The sequence below is a fragment of the Pagrus pagrus genome (assembly GCF_965226575.1).
Source record: "Pagrus pagrus genome assembly, chromosome: 20".
Taxonomy (NCBI): domain Eukaryota; kingdom Metazoa; phylum Chordata; class Actinopteri; order Spariformes; family Sparidae; genus Pagrus; species Pagrus pagrus.
The window spans coordinates 14,298,251-14,321,920 of NC_140207.1; the positions used below are offsets into that span (position 1 = coordinate 14,298,251).

The window sequence follows — 23,670 nt, forward strand, 5'->3', positions numbered from 1 at the left end:
AAAATCAGTGGAGTTACCCTGAAAAGGTCCTTTGTTTTAGAAAATTAGTTTCCCATACCTTTTTTTTTTTTTTCTTTAATTATAAAGCAGGCCTATGTGCTATGTAAATACTTTAAAAGTATGAAAACACTCGCAGAGAATTGTATACAGCCTGTATTCAGAAACTGTGCCTCTCTGGACTTCCATTAAGGTTGTGATGTCACACCTATACAGTCAGCGCCCTCAGCCACCAGTAGAGTGAGGCTACAGTCACCGATATGCAAGATCAACAGTGGCAAATATCTGCGTCTCGTTCATTCCCGTTCCATGCGGATGAAGGGGCGAATAAAAAAAACCCACTGTGTGGACACAAGATATTGTGGCTCTGGTCTTGAATGTAGAAAACATCAAAAATACAGAACCTATATGGTGTTTTATAGAAGCGTAACAAAAGGACAGTGTCAACATAAGATAAAGGCAACTCACTATCAGAATCGGCGATTGCTACATTCCTGGAGTGAAACGTAATTTGATGCAAGTAAACTCAGTTCAGATTGTGCTATCAGGAGAAGACAGTGATTTAGATAAGTAAGCTTATCTGTGGGGCTTTTGAGGAGCTCAGACACAAAGCTGGAACAGGCACAAATTGATTCACAGGAGAGGAAGGCAGTCAAACATCTCTGTGAGCTGAGATTCAGGATCCCAGATGAACCTCGACCTCTGCTATCTGTCTGACACCCAGGCCCTTGACTTCTGCTGTTGAGACTTGTTGACCGCTCTGCTCATCCTCTCTGAATCCCTCCCTCTTCACTTCGATTTTCACTACAAAGACGCCTGACATGGCTGTTCATAAATCATATTCAAGGCATTTAGGGGCAGAACAGACGCCTGTTTCATCACATCTGTACAGCACAAGGCTATGAGAGCATGATTTGGCACATGATAAGTAATGTAAATGCCAAGATGTGGTGAAATAGTGCTGCATTTGCAGATGCAATGGATTTACTGTATTGTTGTGTACAGTATCTTTCCTGATTTTAAAACTTAAAAGTGGAAAATGAAGAAAAACAAAAGCGAGTTTATCTTTATTAAACAGTCTGAACAGGAACCCTACATGATAAAGAAAGAAAAGCTACAGATCACGACTGCTTCTTGCGCATGTGTGTCATAAGGTGTGGCCATACACTCGTTAGCTACAAGCTCTCAAGGTAATGACCTCGGTGTCAAGTTTTGAGGGAAAGTAAACAGGGACTTGTTTAAAGCCAAACAAGTTTAACGTCCGCGAGGCCAAAGCAGCCGTGGTTTCACGAAAAGACCTTCGGATGGTTTAACCATTAAAGGGAAAAATCCACCATTAAACAGTGATCTAGATGGAAACAGAGGTATCTACAAACATAGCCAGCAGTGTCCCTTGGCAGACGAGTGTATGAACTTCCATGCGGAGTGTGATCAGATGACATTTTCCAGTCTATTGACTTTAAGTCTGCATCAACTTGAACTTGAATGAATGTCTGGCTCACAGATGTGAATAAGACAAGCCTCATGTCTCAGTCACATCAACATGACTGCTCTCACGAGCTGTTCCTGTAATCACTTTCCCAGAATAGATTGTTCACATTTATGCTTTTATACTGAAACTGGAATTAAATAAGGATTTATTTTAGGGTGGAAGCCTCCTGAAAGTGTCAATCTTGAATCTTGGGATCTCGTTCCGTTTAATTTCTCAAACCTCAGGCCAGTCTGGACAAATCCTTTATGAGCCTCCAACAAAAATATAAGTGAAGGTGTGCCCTGACGCAGCCAGAGCCAACAGGAAACTTTCAAGTGATTCAATGATCATATAAGGCGAGAATCAGAGAGCTCATAGTTTGTCATAACGGGGAAACATGTCGATACTGAGTAACACATGTGCTGTGTTGTACTCTGTAGGTGCAATACTGTCCCGGGGATGTTTCTTTAATGGCTGTTTTTTTTCATGCCCCTTAGTCATCTTTTGTAATTCTTAAATTTGTCTGCACATGCAGCTCGAGGATGAACCAATTTGATCTCTGAGCGAAGGCGAAAACAATGCCCTTCAGTTGTTCCTAACCTCTGGAAGCCAAGTTTGCCTGATCAGACAGGCTGGTGTGATAAAACGACAACAGCGAGCTGGATATGAGATAAAATGAAGACATCTGTGGATATGAAGAAGAAGATTCACTGAAATCAAAGAAAGTCAGACTAGGATGTGGAAGGCATCTAATGAGATGAGATTACAGAATACTGTGTGTAATTCAGCTATGTTTGGCTCCACGCCGGCCTCTCAGCGCCGTGGAAAAGCACTCAAACGCAGCCGAGGGGGCAAAAAGATTTGCAGCAAATGCCTCACATGACAACAGCCCTGCACACGTTGCTGTGGAAACGTGGGGGCATGTGATGGGTTGTCCACGGGTCCACAGTCCTAAGATACACCCCCTCCTCAGTAACACACACACACAAACACACAAACTTCTGTAAACTCTCCGCTCCTCCCACCGGGTTTGGATGGAGTCAGTGGCTTCATGGCCTCTGGCTCCATCCAGACTTTGGCTGGAGTTTTTCCAATAAAACAATATTTGAATGTTGTGTCTCTGTGCAATCAGCACCCCTCAGAGGAGATGCTGTGTCTGCCTCCAGACAGGTGAAGAAATGTCACAGGAAATTGAAATATTCTTTGGATAACAGGGAGAGCTTAAAGGAATGAAAAAGAAATAAATGGTGCTCACCAAGGCTGCCTCTGTGATGAAACTTCACCACAGACCACCAAGAAAAAGTGACTTTTCATTACCAATATGACTGACTCATACAAGTTTGTTCTTGTTCTTCTTCTTCATAAATCACACATAGCTGCATCATGCTTAACAATAAAAAAAAATTTAAAAAAAAGTTAGGAAAGGCAAGAAAAAAATCCTCCCCATTATCCTCCCTTTCAATCTGCCCACGTTTTTACGTCAATTACCCAGGATGTGGTGATTTTGCAGACGACTCATTGTCCTGTGACATCGGGAAAGAGGGGCGGGTCCAGGGAGCGCAACAAGTGTTTGGGGGTGCAGATATCCCTCTGTGGAAAGTTTGAGGACGTCGTTTGGATCTCTGGAGAGGAGAGTGAGGACTTTTTTACGCACCGAGCGTCTCTCTGCGGGTGGAAGCAGCCACGGGCTCTGACATTTAACTGGAACTAGAGACAATACCGCCGACAGCAGCCAGCATGAATAATGGATCCGACCCAACTATGCACCCGAGCTGTATGCAGAAACCTCCTCTCGCCATCGACATCATCCTCAGTGAGTAGACCGGTTTTGGCACCCCAGATCCACATCTGAAATCCAAAATCTGCGTTTTGCCGGCACAGAGCGATCACACTTTTGTTTACTGGGTTGATGTGGTAACAGTGGGTCGGATTAAATGGGACCTTATGGGGGAGGCTGTGGGATGGTGTGCTCCCCCTCAGCAGCACCTCAGTCCCCGGGATGAAGTGATAGAAGAGAGACGCTCCTTCTCAAGATGTTTGCAGGGCACCCTTGAATCCCTCTTAAAGGTGCACTATGTAGTTTTGTGGAAGACATTTTTTTTAGAAGAGAAAAATCTTCATTGACTGTTTTTTTTTATGCCTAAACAAACTAAATAAATAAACTCTCTTTGTTTTCATGACTGAAAAAACTGAATAAACAAACTGACCTTAAAGGACAACTTTTACTTTTACTTTGTTTATATGTGGCGGACCCTGCCACCTTTCTAGCTTCAAACAGTGTTCTGGGACCTTATTTTCCTCTGATAACAGTTTGTTTATTCACCTATGGAAAAAAAAAATATGTCTGAGTTTGTATTAGTAATAAAAAAGATGTTTAAAGTTATTCGTAGTGCCCCTTTAAGTTCCCTGATGGAAAAGACTAGCCTCCATTTAAACTGCCAAATAAATATAAGGCCGCGTGTTCAGGCAAAGCTCAGAGCTCAGGTTTAGACTTTTCAACAAGTTTAATCCATTAATCCATTTCACCAGGGTGGCGGTGGTATTATAGTAAATTACTATTTAGGCTGACTCCCGTTGGATTATACGCTTCACGTCTCAAAACACTTCCAGGAGTCGACATCTGCAGCATTGCCGAGAAAATCCACTTAAATAGGCCGGAGCGAAGCAATATCTCCAGGACTTAAATCCTAACGTAGTAAATCACTGTATGTATGGTAATAAATAGTTTGAATGAAAGTACAGTAAAAAGAAGAAAAAAGGTAATTAATACTTATTGATAGGAAATTCAAACCCAGAATTTTCATATTCACAATATTAACGAGGTAATCATACAATCTCAGATTTATTTATTTATTTACAAGCTGTTCTCAGAGAAAAATAAGGTTCCCAGAATACTGTTTGAAGCTAGAAAGGTGGCAGCGTCCGCCACAAAATGTATTCACATAGTGCATAAAGTTGCATACATTATGTTTTTATTTATTATAGTGTGGCTGTCGATGGGTCCTTCAGAAAGCGCTGACAAATACATGTTCAGCTGTTTAATGTTCAGATTATCACATATCCTGGTCACGGTTCTTTCAAAAACAAAACACAAATGTAAGATGTTTTTGTTAAAGCAGTTTCTTAATGTTATATGTATGTGTTAAACATACGCCTCAGCCTCAAAATCTGTTTTTACCATCACAAGTTTTGCCCAATTAATTTGGCCCAAACTCGTAAAACTTTTAAGGTCTCACAAGTACCATCTGTACCAGCTTTGTCAGTCAACCGCTAACCACTGCACATGTGTCGCTGCTTAGCTGTCAGATGGTTAAGAGCAGGACTAACACAACACAGAAGGACAGAAAGAGTTTGAGTAGAGGAAGGAACCCTCATTAAATGGGATTGTTTGTGTGTGTTTTTGCCTACCAGAGAATTAATGACTCAGGATTACGGGCAACATACTAAAACAACTCACTTAGATTTTCCTCCCACTTTCATTGTTATCGGATCGCTGCAGCTTTGTTGTCATCACCTTTCTTTGTCTGTGATTGAAACATCTGCTGAAGGAATTCACTTGAGACCAGGTGCGTCTGCAGATGAATATCTCCAGTTATTCCCGCAAGTGGCACCCTTCCAGCTTATCTCCTTCGCTGTGCACAGCCCAACCCTCAGTGAATCGATGGATGTTCCATCTGTTTGTTTTCCAGGTTCAAAAAGAAATTAACTTTTTTCTTCATTTGCTGTGTTGCTGTTTTCACTTTCATTGCCTCATAATGAGCCGAAAATAACTGTTGAGTCTGTTTACTTCAAAGAAACACAGTTAAGGGACTCCACAGAATTTACGCAGGTCATTAAATGCATCAGTATTTTGTTAACCCCATTAAATCTGGATCTCCAATTTTTGGTAAACAATTATATTTGTTTAACCTGCTGATATTATTAGCTCAAATGATTTTAAGTTAACATTTTTAGAGCTACTTTTTCACTTTAAATTAGTCTTCCATAGCTTATACTGTTCATTTTCCCACGATACTCGCGTGCAAATGTAGCTTTAGCAGCATGACTCAAAGGATGACAATGTTGGTTTGTTCTTTGGTTCAGACTGAAATCTGTAAGTAATAAATAAGAATTATGTGTGTTCGGTTAGACATGAATGATCCCAAAAGTAGAGCTGAACGGATGTTTAAATAAAGAATCATATTGTTATTGTTTTGACAGATACTGCAATTAGAATAGTGGGAATGGTAATTCACTGAAAGAATATCTAAAATATAATAATAATAATGATGACTTTTGGCTGGGACTTAACAAAACAAGCATGCTTTCTCACCTCTGGAGATTGGCCCAGAGTATCTCTGTAGCACCGCAACGCCTCAATTATAATGGCATGTGACACGGTGCAATTTCGAAATGACTTGACAACTGATTGATGGGTTGGCAAAGAGTTTTGTTCCCAGTAGATTGGCATTGGTTGTTATTTTGAGTGAAATGTCTCAAAAACAACAACTATTGGATGGATTGCAGTGAAATCTGGTACGCACATTCCTGTCTAGTGCGATCTTCTTGTAAAAAAATTTCAGTTTGTTTAATACTTTGGTTTATGGCGAAATAGCTGTAAAAGTAATGGCATTCCAGTGTCAGAAAATATAAAACTAAGATGGTAAATATGGCAAACACAACCCACTCGCCAAAATAAAAGCTGACATTGTACTTTTCTACAAACCACACATAGGTTAAAGTTAACATTTCTTTAGTTTTCAATTTTGATCTGGTTAGGTTTAGGCACAAAAACCATTTGGTTAGTGTTAGTGTTGGGGTGGGTGTTAAAAATATCCGCTTTTGTTGCCACAAAGACGTCTGCAAATCTCCCGACGGTGGCTTTTGTTTGTTTGAAACGAGAATCAAACGATTGTCTCACAGCTGTCATGCCACCACCATCCCCTTTCCTTCCTGGTAAGAAAGTCAGCTATTACACGCGTCAAGACTCAAGTCTAGTCAGGACATGTTACACTCTTTATCTTCATTTATTCAGCCTGCCTGAAAAAACATGTTAAAGCTTTGGGGAATTCTCAACATAAATACAATATGAGATCATTTTCTTCACAATCAAAGATGGCATCAAGGTTTAGTTTCTGAAAAACATCCTGGGGGTCCGGAATCGCAGCTCAGATTTGAGTGCAGCTAATTTGTTGTAATTTCCCTCCTCTCCCTCCAGAGTTGGACATCTTTGGCATCATCCTGTACTCCGCGCTCACCTTCATGGCGGCAGTGTCCATGCTGGTCTATTTAGAGGAGTGCGTCTGGATCTATAAGAATGTGCCCAACAATAAGAAGAGTGTGATCGTCTGGGTGAATGGGGCCGCGCCGGTAAGATAAACACTGTGAAAATTGTATACGGAAACACCTTATACAACGATTTCACCCATTTCATGTGAAAATGCACGGTTGCTGGTCGGATATCTTCTCATTTCCTTTTCCTCCTTCTGTTTTTCAGGTGATTGCCACCATGTCTTGTCTGGGGATGTGGATCCCCAGAGCCACCATGTTTACTGATATGACCTCTGCCTGGTGGGTCTCTCTTTTTCTCTGCCTCTCTTTTTCTCACCTTTCATCGCCTGCTGCGCTGTGTGTTATTACGCACAGAGGCCCGCAGTAAAAAATCACAGAGGGGAAACTTGAACTTCACAACATACAGAGAATTTTATAGAAAACAGTGATACTGTTGTGTAATATGCGTGGGACTCATGGCTTTAATTTTTTCCCGTCCCTCCTTACCTCATTCCTTATTCCCAATTACCCGTCTCTTCTCCTCTTATCTCTCTGTAGCTACTTTGCCGTCGTGGTGTTCAAGTTCCTGATCCTGATGCTGGAGGAGGTGGGTGGCGACGAGGCCTTCCTGAGGCGAGCAAGGGAACATAAACTGAAGATCAGCACGGGGCCGTGCTGCTGCTGCTGCCTCTGCCTGCCGTTCGTCGCTATCACACGGTAAACGCTCCAGTCTGTGGTTAGAATAATGGGTACCACCAGCTTTTTTCATGAACACGACTCATCCTTAACAACACCCCAGGTGCGAATAGCTTCTGAGGAACACTGGGCAGCAGGAAGCACATGTTTGTTTTGATTACAGCAGAAAGTGCTTCATGTGGTTTTAGAAATCTGATCCTATTATCCTTGGCAGGAGAGAGTATTTTCATCACGTCATTAAGCCTCAAGAGTTTTGGTATCAACTGTACAGTCACAAGTGTAAATATTGCCATAGGACCATATCTTTGTTTCTAATGAACATGATTAACCTTTCATTTCTGCTCATGCTTTTGGTTTTGATTTAAATTGAATGGAAATCGGGCACCATGGAAAAAGCGGCTGTAATCAGAAGTTAGCTTAGCTTAGCTTAGCTTAGCACAAAGACTGTTAAAAGGGAAAATGGCTTGCCTAGAATTGGTGTACTGTAATTTTTAGCCTTTGAACAAGCTGTGTCCCCCCAGCTCCCGGTTGTTATGCTAAGCTAACACAGACATGTCGTGACGCTAACCTTCTCATTAACCTGCATCTTAGCATAAAGTTGAAACTCTCTCTATTTGAAAGATGCTATGAACAGAGAGAGCATTTTGATTGGGTTTCAGTGCCTCGATATAGTCCTTTTTACCTGAATCTGTACAACAAAGGTAGCAAGTGCAAGGTTAGCAGAAGACATGTAGCCACAACACTACATTTATTTGAAATACACCATTTTTGAAATAAACCAGAATGATAATTTAATCTTAAACAATCCCTTTTACTGAGATGATTATTTTGTTTTCAGCCAGCAGCCTGTTAGCTTAGCTTAGCACAAAGACTGGAAAAAGGAAAACAGCTAGCGTGGCTCTGGCGAATTGTCGTTTTTTTACACTTTAACACCGGTTTTTGTGCAGATTAAAAGTTATAACTTGTTAACAAATGAGCTTCAGAGGTGCTAGCAGATTTGGTTTGACGTATGGACACAAGAAAGATTAGTCTAGCTGTTGCTCCCTATAGCTTCCAGTCCTTATGCTAAGCTAAGCTAAACAGTTGCTGCATATTTACTAAAAGAAGGTGAAAAAGTGTTTTTGCCAAAATTATTGAGGTGGCTATCGATACATCCTGCAATGCTAATAAAGTACAGGTCCTGTGCAGCGTCTATGATGGCTATACGAAATACATGTTGTTTTAGGGGTCAGGCTAGAGCGCGGAGGTCTTTCATGTGGCTTTTGGCTTGTTGAAGATTGCATAACCTCAGAAATCTTCTGTGCCTATGGTATTGGAGTGTTCTATGTTCTCTGATTGCAGGTTGAACACACTCCTGGCCGTTCAACTCTTTCAAGGCATGTGTACCGTAGCACAACAAATCCCATCATGCCCCTTTCCTGCTGAGTACAGACTCGCTGCAATGTTACAGTTGATTGCGCAATTAAAGATTGAGTCTGCACAGTTGTGTTTCTGCCATGTACTATTTGTTGTGTGTTTCTGTCTGTTGCAGGTACTGTCTGTTTATGTAATGCAAAATTATCTGCATGCAGGATTCATGCAACAACCAACAGATGTGCATATTTGTATGGCTATGCACTGCTTAAGATTCATTAACTGAGTACAGATACAGTCCTTTTAAGCAGACCTTTGATGCAGGGCCCAGTTTCCCATCAACAACTTAGTTTCAGGATCATTTGTGCTCCTTTGGAAAACACTTGTGTTGATAAGAAATGTAGAAGGTATAATGCACCTCAGAGGGGCTGTAAATGTTGTTGTTGCACATTAAAGAACTTTCCAATATTGACTTGTCTGAAGCCAATACAGTGGCCCAAGGTCTGTCTCAATTGTCCAAAACATCCTGCGGTAATAATCCAGGTCCTGTTGAGGGAAATGGGGAATTGAACAACAGACTTATAATCGTTTACATGATAAATTTAGAAACTAAAACCATTTTCTGTCATCAGGGGCTACTCTACAGTCTCTAAAATAATTTCCTCTGTTCCAACTCCAGGCGCACTCTTTTCCTGCTCAAACTCGGCTCCTTCCAGTTTGCAGTCCTGAAGATTGTCTTCACCATCCTTTCCATTGTCCTCTATACCAATGGGACTTTTAACCTGAGTGATGTGAGTTAATAATGCTGCTTGGTAAATTCCCATGTTAATGTCTCCCTAATCGCTGTTTGTGCCAAGTATTTTCCAAGCTTTTTACTGTTAAATGAGTCATTAAGTGCGTCGCTACGGACCAGAATGCCAATGTTATCTTTGTTTACTTGCAGTTGTAGAAATTAGAAAGATAGAAATGAACATAACTGTATGCTCTGTCTCCCGAGCAATTAATAATAACGGTGCTCAATTATCATGATCGAATAATGTGTAACTTTTGTCTGACTAAGGAGAAAATCCTCAGGATACTGTTGGCTTGTGATTTGTCAATGCTGAATGATTGTTTAATGAATTATTTTCAAATCAGAGTTACTTTAAACATGAATCTATATGAAATCACATCAGCAAGAGTCAAGTCACATCATTTCAGACTCATTCATTTGATCCTTTCTCTGGAAACACACTGCCAACTTTCATTGAAATACAATACCATTTTTATTAGCCATGCTAGTTGTCTGTCAGGAAGAATGTTGGCATCCTAACATTAGCGTATAGATCAAACTGGTAGTCAGATCAAAACATGTCCATGTTGCTACATGACTCAACAGGTAACAGAGTACCGGCACAACATAAATACAGTTCTCTTCCTCCCTTTATTACAGTGTATACCAGCCAGCCGTAGCTCCTATGTGTGTTTAGTGCTAATTAGCAATTATTAGCATAGCATGGTAAATGTAGATTTTGAGCATGTTACAGTAAATATTACAGATGCTAAAAATCGGCATGTCAGCATTGTCACTGGGAGAATGTTACATTACATTAGCGTTTAGCTGAAGCTGGTAGTCATTTCCAGACACGTTCATGTTGCCGCTTGACTCAGCAGTGTGAACAGATTCCTGGCGCAGTCTCACTTCATGATAACATTAGCATTAATCTCTTTCTTTTGGTTCTTGAGCAACATTCTCCTCATGCCACGCTTCACTGCACTTTTCTTCAGCATCCGAAATTAGGTTAGGTTAGGTTATTCCACACCCTAGCTTGTAAATGTGACGTAAACAATGACTGTTAGATGTTTGCATAGCTTCATATTTACATGAGAATGTAAATGCATGGACCTGAAAGGAACTAGGGTGCCCCTCCACTGGAGAAAATGTGATAAAGTGCCGTCTAGGGTGCCCTTTCAGTCAAATGTATTACAACTCCCTGCATGCTGGTGCCCCACTGCATACAGCTGGTAACTTTTTTTAATTTTTTCGCCCCTGCCCCTCAAGTATCCTGAGTCCGCCATTGCTTATGCATGTATTTTTTGCGTGTTATATAGGGTTCCCTATTTTGCCAAAGAAATACTTGTTTAACAGAAGAAACTAAATAATAAGTACTTATTGTAAAAATACTATAAAAGAAGAGGGTAAACAATAGTGTTCATTGCCTTTGCTAACTTCCTGACTCTACTGTGTGTGTGCGTGTGACCATGTTTCAGTTGACCATTTACGGATCTGCCATATGGATCAACCCGTTTGTGGGCATCTTGACGATCATAGCCCTGTGGCCTGTAGCGATCATGTTCATGCACCTGAGGATCACCCTGCGTTCAATCAAGATCATCCCCAAGTACGCCATGTACCAGGTAAGAGAACAAGAGGCGCTTTAAACACACATGAGAAGGACACTTGCACACAAACCGCTGTTTACACACCATATGAATAACTCTATATGGCTGGCCGTCGGTAAACACACATTTCTAATAAAATATCAGGTTGTATGGCTGTCATATGTTTTTACAGGATTTTCCAGCATTCTGTTTGTCAAGGTTAATCGGTGTGTGTGTGTGTGTGTGTGTGTGTGTGTGTGTGTGTGTGTGTGTGTGTGTGTGTGTGTGTGTGTGTGTGTGTGTGTGTGTGTGTTTGTAGTTGGTGCTTGTGCTGAGCCAGCTACAAACAGCTATCATCAACATCTTGGCTTTGAAAGGAACCATCGCCTGCGTTCCGCCCTTCTCCGCCCCTGCCAGAGGATACAGTGAGTCAACATACAGCTGATATATATAATGATGAACAATGATTCAATACATCCCTCTATTCATTCAGTCACAAACCCGGAAATGAAAGGTCCCCTTTTGAATCCATGTCTACCTTCTGTCTCCACAGTGATGAGTCAGCAGCTTTTGATCCTGGAGATGTTCATCATCACCCTGGTAACACGTCTGCTGTATCGCCGACAGTATGATCCTTTACCCCAGGAAGAATCCGACGACAACGCAAACACAAAGCTGGGTGTCCTATCTGAATCCCCATGAGAACTCTGAATGTGCGTGTGTGTGTGTGTGCGTGTGTGTGTGTGTGTGAGAGAGAGAGAGAGAGAATGTGTCATTTGTACTTCCTGCATGTATTTGATTAAGAGATTATATATAAAAATATGAATAAATATGTGAATTATATGCACATTTATCTTGTGTGTTCATTGCAGGTTGCAGATTTGCAAACTCTCCAAAACTGTTTGATTGACAGGACAATTTTCAATTTGGTTTTCATGCCTCAGCACTGGCGACAGCCGTGGCCAGGTCCAGGTCACCTTTCCGTCCATCCCATTCTTGTTAACGTGATATCTCAGAAATACCTCGAGGAGATGTCTTTAAATAGGCACTTATGTCCACTTGCACTTGCGGATGAACTGATCGGATTTTAGTGGTTAAAGATCAAAAGGTCAAGATCACTGTGACCTAAAAAAAAAATGTTTATGGCCACAACTCTAGAATTTAAACACTAATCATGACAAGAATTCACACAAATGTCTAACAGGATAAAATGATGAAGTGATGACATTTTATATTTAACTTCAGTGTGTCATCATAATGTTCTTTTCAATGCTGTAACTCACAGAAGGAGAGATTGTGACCATATTTCACATTTGGTCAGAAACTTATATGGTGACACTAATCTTAGGAGACTGTGAGACCTAAACAGTAGTCCACCAAAAGCTTATTAGTTTTGCTGATATCGATCTTCAGGTGCTTGTTGTCCTTGGTATTCCTCTTTGAAAATAGTTTCTAAGTGAAGACTGTGTTTCTCACTGTCGGTTATTTACTTGAATTACTAAGAATGTCTTAACAGTCTTCACTACATCAGTCAATTGAGTCTGGACAGACAACTGCAACATGATGCCTTGTATTTTCCAAATAAGTTTCCTTTAAAAAACTAAAACATGCGGTGCTAAGTTAAGAGAAATCAGAAAAGGTTTTTGGTGAAGGTTGAGTTTAATGTTCACTTGTTGATTTACAAGGAACTGCTCGATGTAAACCTCATTTTATCATTCTTTCATTTTTAAAAACATTATTTCCCGTACATGCTGAAGTGTATGACTCAAAGACTCTATTAGGAATCAGATGAGGCACCAAATCACTTTCCTTTTCCTTTTTGAATCCACAGTAACATATATATGCACAGTTATACAAGGACCCCAAATATAAAGTGGCACCATTTAAATATATCTGCTGTCTTTTTGTGAGGCATTATTGCTCAATGTAATGATAAACTGTGTTTTTGTCTTGCGTTTGCATTCTGTCACAAGCGCTGGACCTTTACTGTCACTATTACCATGTGTCCAGTGTGAGCATTTTAAACATCCTCACATGGCATTTTAAACACTCTGACTTTTTGTGGTGTGATTGGCGCTAGATGGCAGCAGAAACCTAAATCTGAACAGCTTCAGTGTTGAGCCTTGTCATCCTCTTGTATTACTGTAACAGGTAGTGGTCATAACAACATGACCTCCAGTCCAAAAATACACACATTAAACTACAAACATCCCACATGTTACATATTTTTACGTTTATCTATCTATCTGACTGTGTATCAATGTAACAGCCTACTGTGTGTATGACAGTGAAGTGGCCGCAGATAAACAACCTCAACGATGTTGATTGACACTCCTCCGTCCAATCGGGTTGTCGCGGTTCTTCACTTCCTAGTTTTGAGCCAATCACAGCGGTGCATCAACAAGCCTGAGCCAAGTGCGGTTGAGTCGAGACTTTCGAATGTACGTGCTGTCCGAGCACGTCAAAGCCAGCCGAGCAGGCCGGAAGTGACCTTCAAAGTAAAACATTTTTTGAAAGACTCAGCGTTTTACCATTGTATATTGTAGTACTAATACATTCATGTGTTGTGTCATGGCTAATCAACGGTTAGTCATTTCACAAGTCACTGGCAAAAAATAAGTCATATGCAAGTTTAAACATTAAAAAACATTAACAAAAGCTTCTTGTACTATTTCATGAAGGCTGCAGGTATCAATGTTAATAAATGAACTCTTGTCTGCTCTGCAGTCCTTTTCCAGGAGGTCAGAGGTCAAATGATCTGTTTGAGCGGTCTTCTCTGGATTATCTAAAAATGATTACCCTTTTCACAGGATACAGTTATTTTGCATTTAGCAGGAACACTCTGCTGCAATGCAGATTTGTTTAATCTTGGATGTTTTGTTGAATTTCATAGCATTTCTAAACAAATTTAAATCATATTTCAATGGTAAATGAAATACAAGAGAGCACACAACTTTATTTACTATTTACTTTATGATTATAGTAGTCTAAAGCTTATATCAACAGAATCCCACTTGTTATTTTTGTTATCATGTATGTAGCATGTATGTTTTATACATTCAAGATCACTTTTTTTTTTACTATGACGTTTATCCCTTTTTTTTTATATTGTATTGTCATTTCTGGCATGGATATTATGCCTTAATTGTGTAAATTTAAGTGTGAAGAAAAAAGACAAGGTGAAGTGTTAGGTGGTTAAACTAGCAAGATATAGTTTTCAAAACATAGCCACCAAAACGTTTTTCTTAATAATGGATTATAATTCATGTGTAAACAAATAGTAAATGGGTAATTTACGTATCTATGTAAATAATGGCAGCCTTGTGTCTTATTATGAAAAATGAAACCGGAAGTCAGCTACCGGAAGTCGGCTAGCTTGACAGTATTAGCTGCTCTGAATGTCTGAACAATGTAGACCCAGGAAGCCTTCTTGGGGAGCATAGTGTGTGTATCTATCATGTAACCTTATGGACATTTATCCACCAGTTTGCTTCGTGTCCACCGGAGGCCCGCGGCCTGGAAGAAATGTGGACGCCGACGAGAGAGGAGGACAGTCAGTGTGGCCAGTGTCAACATTACCGGGGATGAAATGCTCGTGTTTTTACTGAATCTCATTCTCACGTTCAGACCCAGACATCACTGTTAAACTTTCAAAATGAGGATCTTCACGTGTCTGCTGAAAAACGCCAACCCCAAAATCGAGTATTACTCCAGATTTTCGCCTTCCCCGCTCTCCATTAAGCAGTTTTTGGATTTTGGTAAGTAGCACTGCCTGGGCTGTCATCCTGAAGGGGGGTGACTTGCTGATAAGGAAGAGGAGGCCTTGTGTATTGTCACTTGAGTCACTATATCTGTCGATTTTGAAGTGCCACACGCGAGCTCTGGGTTGTTATTAATAGCAGAAGTCCTCCTCAGGCAGCCATGAAACGTTAGACTTTGTGATGATCAGATGTGGCATTTAAATGAGCTGTTTACCTCTTAGTAACCCACCCACAACAGCACAAACAGTCCCATGCATGCTGATGACTCTGCATGGCAGCTCTCTGTTGCAGGTTTGTTTACTATTTGAACATGTGACAACCCTTCTTCATTCATGCAGGTACTGTGTCCTCACTCGGACTGGCACAACAGCACGTATGCAGTGGAGGATGCAGCTCAAGTTACACCAGTTTCTTAGCTGCTCTGCAAAGGTTTTGATCATAGTTTCCGGTTTATTTCAATCTCTGTGAGCTTATTTCAGAGCAATGGAGGTGTCAACGACTGTGCTACACTCCCAACGTGAGGCTTGAGATGTAGGATGACAGTGCCGCAAGCCGTACTCAAGGCTTTTCTTAATCCATCTCTGATTAAACAGTCATCTCTCTTACGTAATTTGTTCTCACAGCTGTGGATCTGATGGGGAGAGCGTGAACGTGCGGCACTTGTTTGCATTGAGAGACGCAGCCGAGGATCTTGTTCGTGTCACAACGGCACTGGGGCAAACCCATGTCGGGTGTGTTTCGCAAGGGAACAAGTGAGACATCATCACTGCAGAGTGTGTGCCGTTCCCAGAGCTGAGTCAGTATTTGGTGTTTTTTTCACTACCCCATTTTTACGAGCCCTCCATTAGTTTTGATGAATCAGGGGAAGCAGAGATGATGGGACATTTCCTCTCAGTCTGCTGCAAACATCTCTTTGCTTAGTGTGAGTTGCAAAGCCTTGACCATTGCTTCTGTTTTATAGCTGGAAAACTTGAAAGCAGCAGATTTTCCCCGCTGAGGGTTAATAGGTCTCATATGCTTCCAAGTCAGTCCTCACATGCACTCATTAGAGAGACCACGCTGTTTGCACTCCGTCTAGATTAAATTTTGGTCGAATCGAGGCTGTAAAAATGCAAAGTCATCTTCAAGGAAGACATTTAACATTGCCCCGCTCACACCACAGCCATTCAGTTTTTCCTGTTTAGATCTGAAACATAAATCCCCCCCTAACCTTTCCATGACTCCCCCCTCTCTGCCGGGTAACAATATTTATGATTTCCTTGTATGGTTCAAGCTAATGTTGGCGGACAGTTCCAGCCAATTTGCAGAGCTGAAGGTATCAGATTAAAGGTTGAAAATTGAAACTCCAGCTCCTAGTAGGTTACTTAGGTTTTAACTGTGGCTTGTATGTTTGCTGTCTCTACCAGTCACTCCTTTACATTTGAAATCACTTTTTATTTGACAAATCTTGTCAGTGGCTTAATATGAAGCTTTTTGAGGAGTGTCTTAAGGTTGATAACAGTTACATTTTGACATAAATCCATCGGCTTCTTAATAGGAAGACGTACCTTGATCTTTGCATGTCAACAAGAATACAATAGACGTTTTGTACAAGGTGGATTTCGTCATATGTGCCAAAATGACTCATGGTTCAAGGTAATTAAGTGGTCATTATGTCACACAAAGTTCCAAAGCGAAACTCAAGTCAGGGCTGCAACTAGCAATTGTTGTCGTTGTCGATTAATCTGGTGATTATTTTCTCAATTAATTGATTTTGTTTGGTCTATAAAAAATGTTCATTAGTATTTCCCAAGGTGACGTCCTCACATGTCTTGTTTTGTCCACAACTCGAGGGTATTTAGTTTATCGTCACAGAGGAGTAAAGAAATCAGAAACATTTCCAATTTAAGAAGCTGGAATCAGATACATCTGTCCTTTTTTTTTCCCTTAAAAGATTTCCAAAACTGATTGATCTTTTATAAAAATAGTTGCCAATTAATTTAATAGTTGGCAACTAATCAGTTAGTCAGTGCAGCTCTATACCTAGTGGTGGAATGTAACTAAGTACATAACCATAAGATTAACCCTAATCTATACCCTTGACACGTCTATTTATGTATACACAGTACACGTACATACACTTGTGTGGTACTTGTTCTTTACTTGAGTATTTCCATTTTCCACTACTTTATACTTCCCACTACAGTTTGGAGGCAAATACATGTATTACTTTTTACTCCACTACATTCAATGGCTTTACTTTTACCCAAGTATGACTCTCGGGTACTGACTATACCACGAGCTCCAGATATACCAGTCGCTTTCAATTTTGCAAACTCGTTCAGACGCCACTCATTTTCCTTCCAGGCCGGGAGAATGCGTGTGAGAAAACGTCCTACATGTTCCTGCGTAAGGAGCTCCCTGTGCGGCTGGCCAACACCATGAGGGAGGTCAACCTGCTCCCTGATAACCTGCTGAGCCAGCCCTCCGTCAGACTGGTGCAGAAATGGTGAGGCGCTTCCTCTGGAAATTAAGTTTTTATTGCTGACGGGTGATAAGGTTTATGGCCGTGGGGTTGTTAAGAGGAGCATGTAAAAGCTGCCTTTTGACCTCTGTTTGCTTCACCAGGTACATGCAGAGCTTCGTGGAGCTGCTGGATTATGAGAACAGGAAGCCGGAGGATGCTCACGCTCTGAACGAGTGAGTGAATATTGCCTCAGTTGTTGATTCATGATAGAAAGTGCTATACATGTGCAGTAAGTACAGCTCTGTCAGCCACCCAGCTGTTCTGTACTGGATTCATGTCTTTATGTCTAGAGTCCCTCTTCCAGTGCAGCTAATCCCCTTAATACACAATGATCTCTGCTGACTGTACAGGTAACGGTGCGTATTTATACGATAACAATGCCCGCGCGATAAACACAGATAGGAATTCAGATAAGATTGTCTGTTTAGAGGGCACACTTCCAAGAATTGTTCGGTTTACTGGAAATGAAAGAAAAGTGAATTCAACCTTGGTTCATGACTAAGACATTTTTCTGGCCCTCAAAGGAGCAAAAACAAACAAAGATACTTTTTTTCTTTTATAATTGGCTCTCTTATGTTTAGTCGATGGAAATATATGTGTGCATGATCAGTGTGTTAATAGGTGGAATTACTTTTATTTCATTTTCAGTTTCCTGGAGCTCTTGATCGAGATCCGCAACCGTCACAACGACGTGGTTCCCACCATGGCTCAGGGAGTCATCGAGTACAAGGAGAAGTTTGGCTTTGACCCTTTTATCAGCAGCAACATCCAGTATTTCCTCGACCGCTTCTACACCAACCGCATCTCTTTCCGCATGCTTATCAACCAGCACAGTGAGTCCCACAAGCCTAAGTTGTTTTTTGGATAACAAGCATACCGTCTATCTGTCTCTGCAGTTAACTCTTAATTCCCACGTCCCTCTGTGCAGCTCTCCTGTTCGGCAACGACACCAACCCTGCCCATCCGAAACACATAGGCAGCATCGATCCCACCTGCAGTGTGGCCGAGGTCGTCAGTGGTGAGTTAACGAAAGGTTTTTGCTTTGGTGCTAATATTTGCATAGTTCTTAAGGATAAGTTCACCGTGAATGAAAATCCAGTCATGATCTAATCACCCACATGGCAGTAGAAAGGCTGGTAAAGTTTTGTAGTCCATAAAAGATTTCTGGAGCTTCACAGCTAGATGCAGATGTGGCATTCTCCTGAACGACTGAAGTAGATGGGGACTGGTTTGAAAACTCAAAAAGCAACCCCCAAAAAAAACCCATAAAATGGCTCCATATAGCTTGTCTGGCATAATCCAAGCAAACAGTTTTGGCTCTTTGGACTTCTTCTGGAGACTTGGACCAGAAGAGCTGTAAGAAGCCATTTTACGATGTTCTCGGGGTTGTTTTTCGCGTTTTAAAATAAATCCCCATCTACTTCAATTGTTTTGGAGAGTGCTGCAGCGTCGTTTTGCTGTGAAGCTCCAGAAATGTTTTGTGGACTGTTCATCGGCATGGGGGGCCGAGGAGATAACGACTGAATTTTCATTTTTTGGCTGAACAGATCCTTTCAGAGAAACAGAGTTTTATCACAAACCAAACACACCCGAGTTCCTCCAGACAAAACAGCGTGTTTACATAATGATACTTCTTGAAAAATACCAGCAATCCAACACTGCACTCTCAGTGACCCAATGAGGAACACAGAGCTATATTAGTGCCCTGTAAAAAGAATCCAAATATAAACAAATCACATATCCCGCTTGTTTTGCCCTGACTCGTGTTGTTTTGCCTCTTCTGTCAGATGCCTATGACACGGCCAAGATGCTGTGTGAGAAGTACTACTTGGCTGCTCCTGAGCTGAAAATTGAAGAGTTCAACAGTAAGATTATTGTTTCCATCCATGTATTTGAGTGTTTCCAAATTTAGCGCCGTGATTACAACGTTCACCATCTCATTAACTTCTCAAGAACCAGCCTGGGTGTGTTAATGATCACTTCACATTCTTGTCTTCCAGTGAAGGCCCCTAAAAAGCCCATCCAGGCGGTGTATGTGCCCTCTCATCTGTTCCACATGCTGTTTGAGCTCTTTAAGGTGAGCGGCATCAGTATTTTGATGCTCTTTAAATGTAATTAGATTAAAATGTGACTATAATTCTATGAGGACTTTGCTGAGCTGAATTAATTAACTCTGTGCGTGTTTGCAGAACTCAATGAGAGCCACGGTGGAGCTTCACGAGAACAGTACAGAGGAGTTACCACCAGTGAAGGCAAAAGTAACTCTGGGTAAAGAGGATCTCTCCATAAAGGTGAATTAGACACACATATCAGCACACAGCAAATCATTAGGTAAATATTTGTCTTCTTTCTAATTTGAACTCTGAGTCTGTGTGTCTGCCTCATGTCAGATCAGTGACAGAGGAGGAGGAGTTCCTCTGAGGAAGATAGACCGTCTGTTTAACTACATGTACTCCACTGCCCCTACACCAAGCCTGGAGCCAGGAGCCGTCCCACTGGTACGCACACATATAAAATCAGATTAGTATAGACCCTGGTGATCATTGCAATCCTTTCATGGCCCATAGATTTGTTATATACAGCATGACATCTGGGAAATAAAATTCTGCCCTTCTCCCTCCCCCATCCAGGCCGGTTTTGGCTACGGTTTGCCGATTTCTAGGCTCTATGCCCGATACTTCCAGGGGGATCTGAAACTCTACTCCATGGAGGGCGTGGGCACAGATGCAGTAATATATCTGAAGGTAAAGTAGGCTGGTCAAATGTGAATGTCAAATGTTTTTTTTTTAGTTTATAAGGATTGGTTTGACATTTTGGGAAATGTGCTTATTCGCTTTTTTTGCCAAGAGTTGGATGAGAAGACTGATACCACTCACATCTGTCTGTGAACTAGGACACCAGAGCCAGGAGACAGTTAGCTTAGCTTAGCTTAGCATAAAGACAGGAAGGAAATGGAAACGGCTCCCTCCCATATCTGTCTATTAAGTGTGATATTAGTGCATCAAGACTTTAGCCTAGCTTAGCATAAAGACTGGAAGCAGCTAGCCACCCTCCCTTACTGTTTCTGTCTGTTAAGTGTGATGCTAGAGCTAGAAAACTTTAGCTTAGCATAAAGAGAGGAAGCAGGGTGAGGCAGCTAGCCAACCTCCCTCATCTGTCTGTTAAGTATGGTGCTACAATTAGAATACTTTAGCTTAGCTTAGCATAAAGACTGGAAGCAGGGGGAGGCAGCTAGCTTACCACCCTTATCTGTCTATTTCAATGATGCCAAAGCTAGAATACTTTAGCTTAGCTTAGCATAAAGACTGGAAGCAGGGGGAAGCAGCTAGCATACCTTTCTCATCTGTCTATTCAGTATGATGCTACAACTAGGAGACTTTAGCTTAGCTTAGCATAAAGACTGGGAGCAAGGAGAAGCAAGCAGCTAGCCTACCTCTCCTATCTGTCTGTTGTAGCCTATGATACAAGAGTCAAAAGATGGTTAGCTTAGCTTAGCATAAAGACTGGAAGTAGGGGAGAGCAGCTAGCCAAAGTCCAAAAATATTAGATTATATTCATAAATATTATAACGTCATAAACCTACATGAGGACATATTTTAAAGTGAATATAAATTGACTCATTTGTCTCTGAATCCGAGTGTCTGCTATGTTTAAATAAATTGCTCTTGTTTTTTGTCCCTCCTCGTGTCTAAAGGCCCTGTCCAGTGAGTCCTTTGAGCGCCTGCCTGTCTTCAACAAGTCAGCGTGGCGTCATTACAAGACCAGCCCCGAGGCAGACGACTGGAGCAACCCCAGCAGAGAGCCACGCGATGCCAGCAAGTCCAAATACAAAGCCAACAGATAACTCTGCCTGACCACACTAGCCCAGCCCTCCGCTGGAAGCACTTTGCCCTCGAGCATGTACGATGAAATGTTGCCCTTGGGTAAACGCTTGGTTTAGGATCAGACTGGCTTTTACATTCCAGTGGTTAAAGCTTTTGGAAAAGACGGATGACCTTGAATTATGTCGGTACCCAATGGCAATGACATTCATCAGCGTAGCTTTCATTGTTGTGGCATTACCAGTGGCCCTCCCAAGACGGAGTTTCAAATGAACCTCTTCCAAATTATAGTCATTAAGTGAATTGAATCTTTACTCATGTTGACTTAATTTCCTCTTCCGTCTGGCCATTATTTTAAGCTAAATTCACTGCATCATGTTAACTCTCCCTCCGTCTCATGCACTGTTCGGCCTGGTTCGCCTGGGCTGACTGGGCCACCGCTCTCCCTGCACTGCTGATTGAGTGTCATTCTCACAGTCACTGAAGGCTTGTCTTCTGTTTTCAGCCTCTGGAACACAAGCAGAGTCGGGGGGTTTGAGTTTCAGTGCAATTGGGAAGAGGAGGAGGTTTCATTTCCTTCCTCTGGGAGACACTTTTGACTGAACGCACAATTAGGCCAGTGTGTCACTGGCATAGTAAAGACTTGTTTTGGACTCTGTTCTGGGAACATAGAAGTCAGGCTAGCGTATAGATGAGACAAAATGATAACCCCTTTGTGAAAATCATAGGAAGAGTACAGCTTATTTTTAAAGATCTAGAAGTCAGGATTTTTATTTTATCTCAGAGAGAGAGAAAGCCTTACTTCTGGAGATGTATAGCATATTTTATGTTTTAAAAAAATCTGCCTTGAAGGCTCTGCTGGAACTCTAAGTTCATTTGTAATGGGTTAGAAATTATGTTTTTTCAGAGTATTTTGTTTATATTGGCTGATCGCCCACCTACAGGCAATACTAACCCTCGTCTGACATTTCTGCTTAAAAGCCAGCTCTGCACCCCGATTTAACAACTATTAAAGGACCAAAGGAGCGTCTGTAGGATGCTTATGAAATGCCACCATGCCAGCTCCGTCTGTCATGTAGCTTCAACCACACCAGCATGATGTATTGTATGAACGCTCACACGGAGAGGAACGGACCTGTTGCGTCTAACGAGGACTCTAAAAGTGGGAATACATCATCCCCTCACCCTGTAAACACGCTCACGGCTTGGACTCCCTAACAATGCTTCAACCAGTCAGCCTTGTGTCTCCCTTGTGGTGTTACTAATCCTCGCAGCTCTCTGAACGAGTTTGAACAAAGAGTGTGTATTTTTAAAATGTGCTTTCGTTTTTATCATGTGTGTAAAAGACAGGATTAGAAGAAGATGCAGCTAAACTAACTGACAGGTTTTAATTTATTTCATCCAAAACAAAGACGCAATTAAGAACTACTTTTTCAGGCTTTTGCACTGTTTTCTTCCACTTTTCATCACTAATAGCTGGGTACTGAAATATCACTTCGAATCAATCCCATTTTTCTCACATGAATCATATTCAGGAACTTTTATTAGTGCACTTTACTAAATCTACAGGTAGATTTTTACTTCAAATAACATTTATGCAATCATCTCAGACCCTCTATCAAGAATTTCTTTGTAAATGTAATAATATGAGATTATCTATGATCAGGTCATCACTTTCCTTCTCAAAAATGGAAAAAGACCAAACCTTAATAAAACACGGCCCAAACCCAGGACCAGATGATGAGGGAACTCCAATACTCTGAAGTGACATCCTTTTCTCATCTCCTTTAGCGTCACCTCTGATGTGAAGAGTGTAGACGAAGAGCTCAGAAAGGAAAGCTCCCTCATCTGTAAGATTTCATCACTGCCAATGCCTTTGTGATGCTCAGTGACGAACCTGCTGTAAAGACAACAGCCGTCTTCATTCACAGGCCTCGCTTCACCACCCTAAATGTGTGCAAATCAGCCGCGATCACATTTCGAGGACAATGACTGAACAAAGTTCTCACCTTCGTCAAAGTTTCAGCTCCTGTTGTGGGATTTAGAGGCCAGAGGATCTTTCATCTTTAGTACTAACCAACCTTCACTGTTTAACACTGTTTCTGTACCAATGGTATTTATAAAATATGATAAAATATTGTGTACATAACTATTAATAATGTGTTCCCTGCCAGTGTGGAATGATCGCTGTTTTCCATCCTACTGTACCTCCAGGCTTAAACAAATGTATTTGTGTGCATGACCTCCTCACTGTGGAGGTGGTCACGCAGAGATATGCAAATAATGCAACATGGACCGAAACCAAAAAGGTGATAGAGCAGTCCGAGGATGTGATCCAGCATGAGATCAACCTCCATTGTCGAACCTGACAATAAAGATAATTGCTGTTGTGTGCGACCCCGTCTATGATTTGACCCTTTGTCTCGTTAAGTGGTAAGAAGGGGAAATGCTGTT

At 41.4% G+C, this 23,670-nt stretch overlaps 2 protein-coding genes across 3 annotated transcripts; both read left to right on the top strand.

The window, feature by feature from the left end:
• Positions 1-3,032: 3,032 nt before the first annotated feature.
• slc51a (solute carrier family 51 member A) lies at positions 3,033-11,977 on the top strand. Its single transcript, XM_084339963.1, has 8 exons — positions 3,033-3,281; positions 6,666-6,817; positions 6,945-7,018; positions 7,277-7,435; positions 9,447-9,558; positions 11,018-11,164; positions 11,448-11,553; positions 11,682-11,977. The coding sequence occupies exons 1-8, from the start codon at positions 3,206-3,208 to the stop codon at positions 11,828-11,830; spliced, it is 975 nt and encodes a 324-aa protein (XP_084196089.1). The 5' UTR covers positions 3,033-3,205; the 3' UTR covers positions 11,831-11,977.
• Positions 11,978-14,500: 2,523 nt separating this feature from the next.
• On the top strand, positions 14,501-23,613 carry pdk3a (pyruvate dehydrogenase kinase, isozyme 3a). Of its 2 annotated transcripts, XM_084340247.1 has the most exons (12): positions 14,501-14,886; positions 17,236-17,377; positions 17,497-17,568; positions 18,044-18,228; positions 18,324-18,413; positions 19,183-19,260; positions 19,396-19,472; positions 19,585-19,686; positions 19,786-19,893; positions 20,026-20,139; positions 21,090-21,210; positions 23,008-23,613. In XM_084340247.1, exons 1-12 carry the CDS (start codon positions 14,784-14,786, stop codon positions 23,022-23,024), a joined length of 1,209 nt encoding a protein of 402 aa, XP_084196373.1. In that variant the 5' UTR covers positions 14,501-14,783; the 3' UTR covers positions 23,025-23,613. The 2 variants fall into 2 exon arrangements, with proteins under 2 accessions (XP_084196373.1, XP_084196372.1); XM_084340246.1 differs by having other exon boundaries at positions 21,090-23,613.
• The last annotated feature ends 57 nt before the right edge of the window (positions 23,614-23,670 follow it).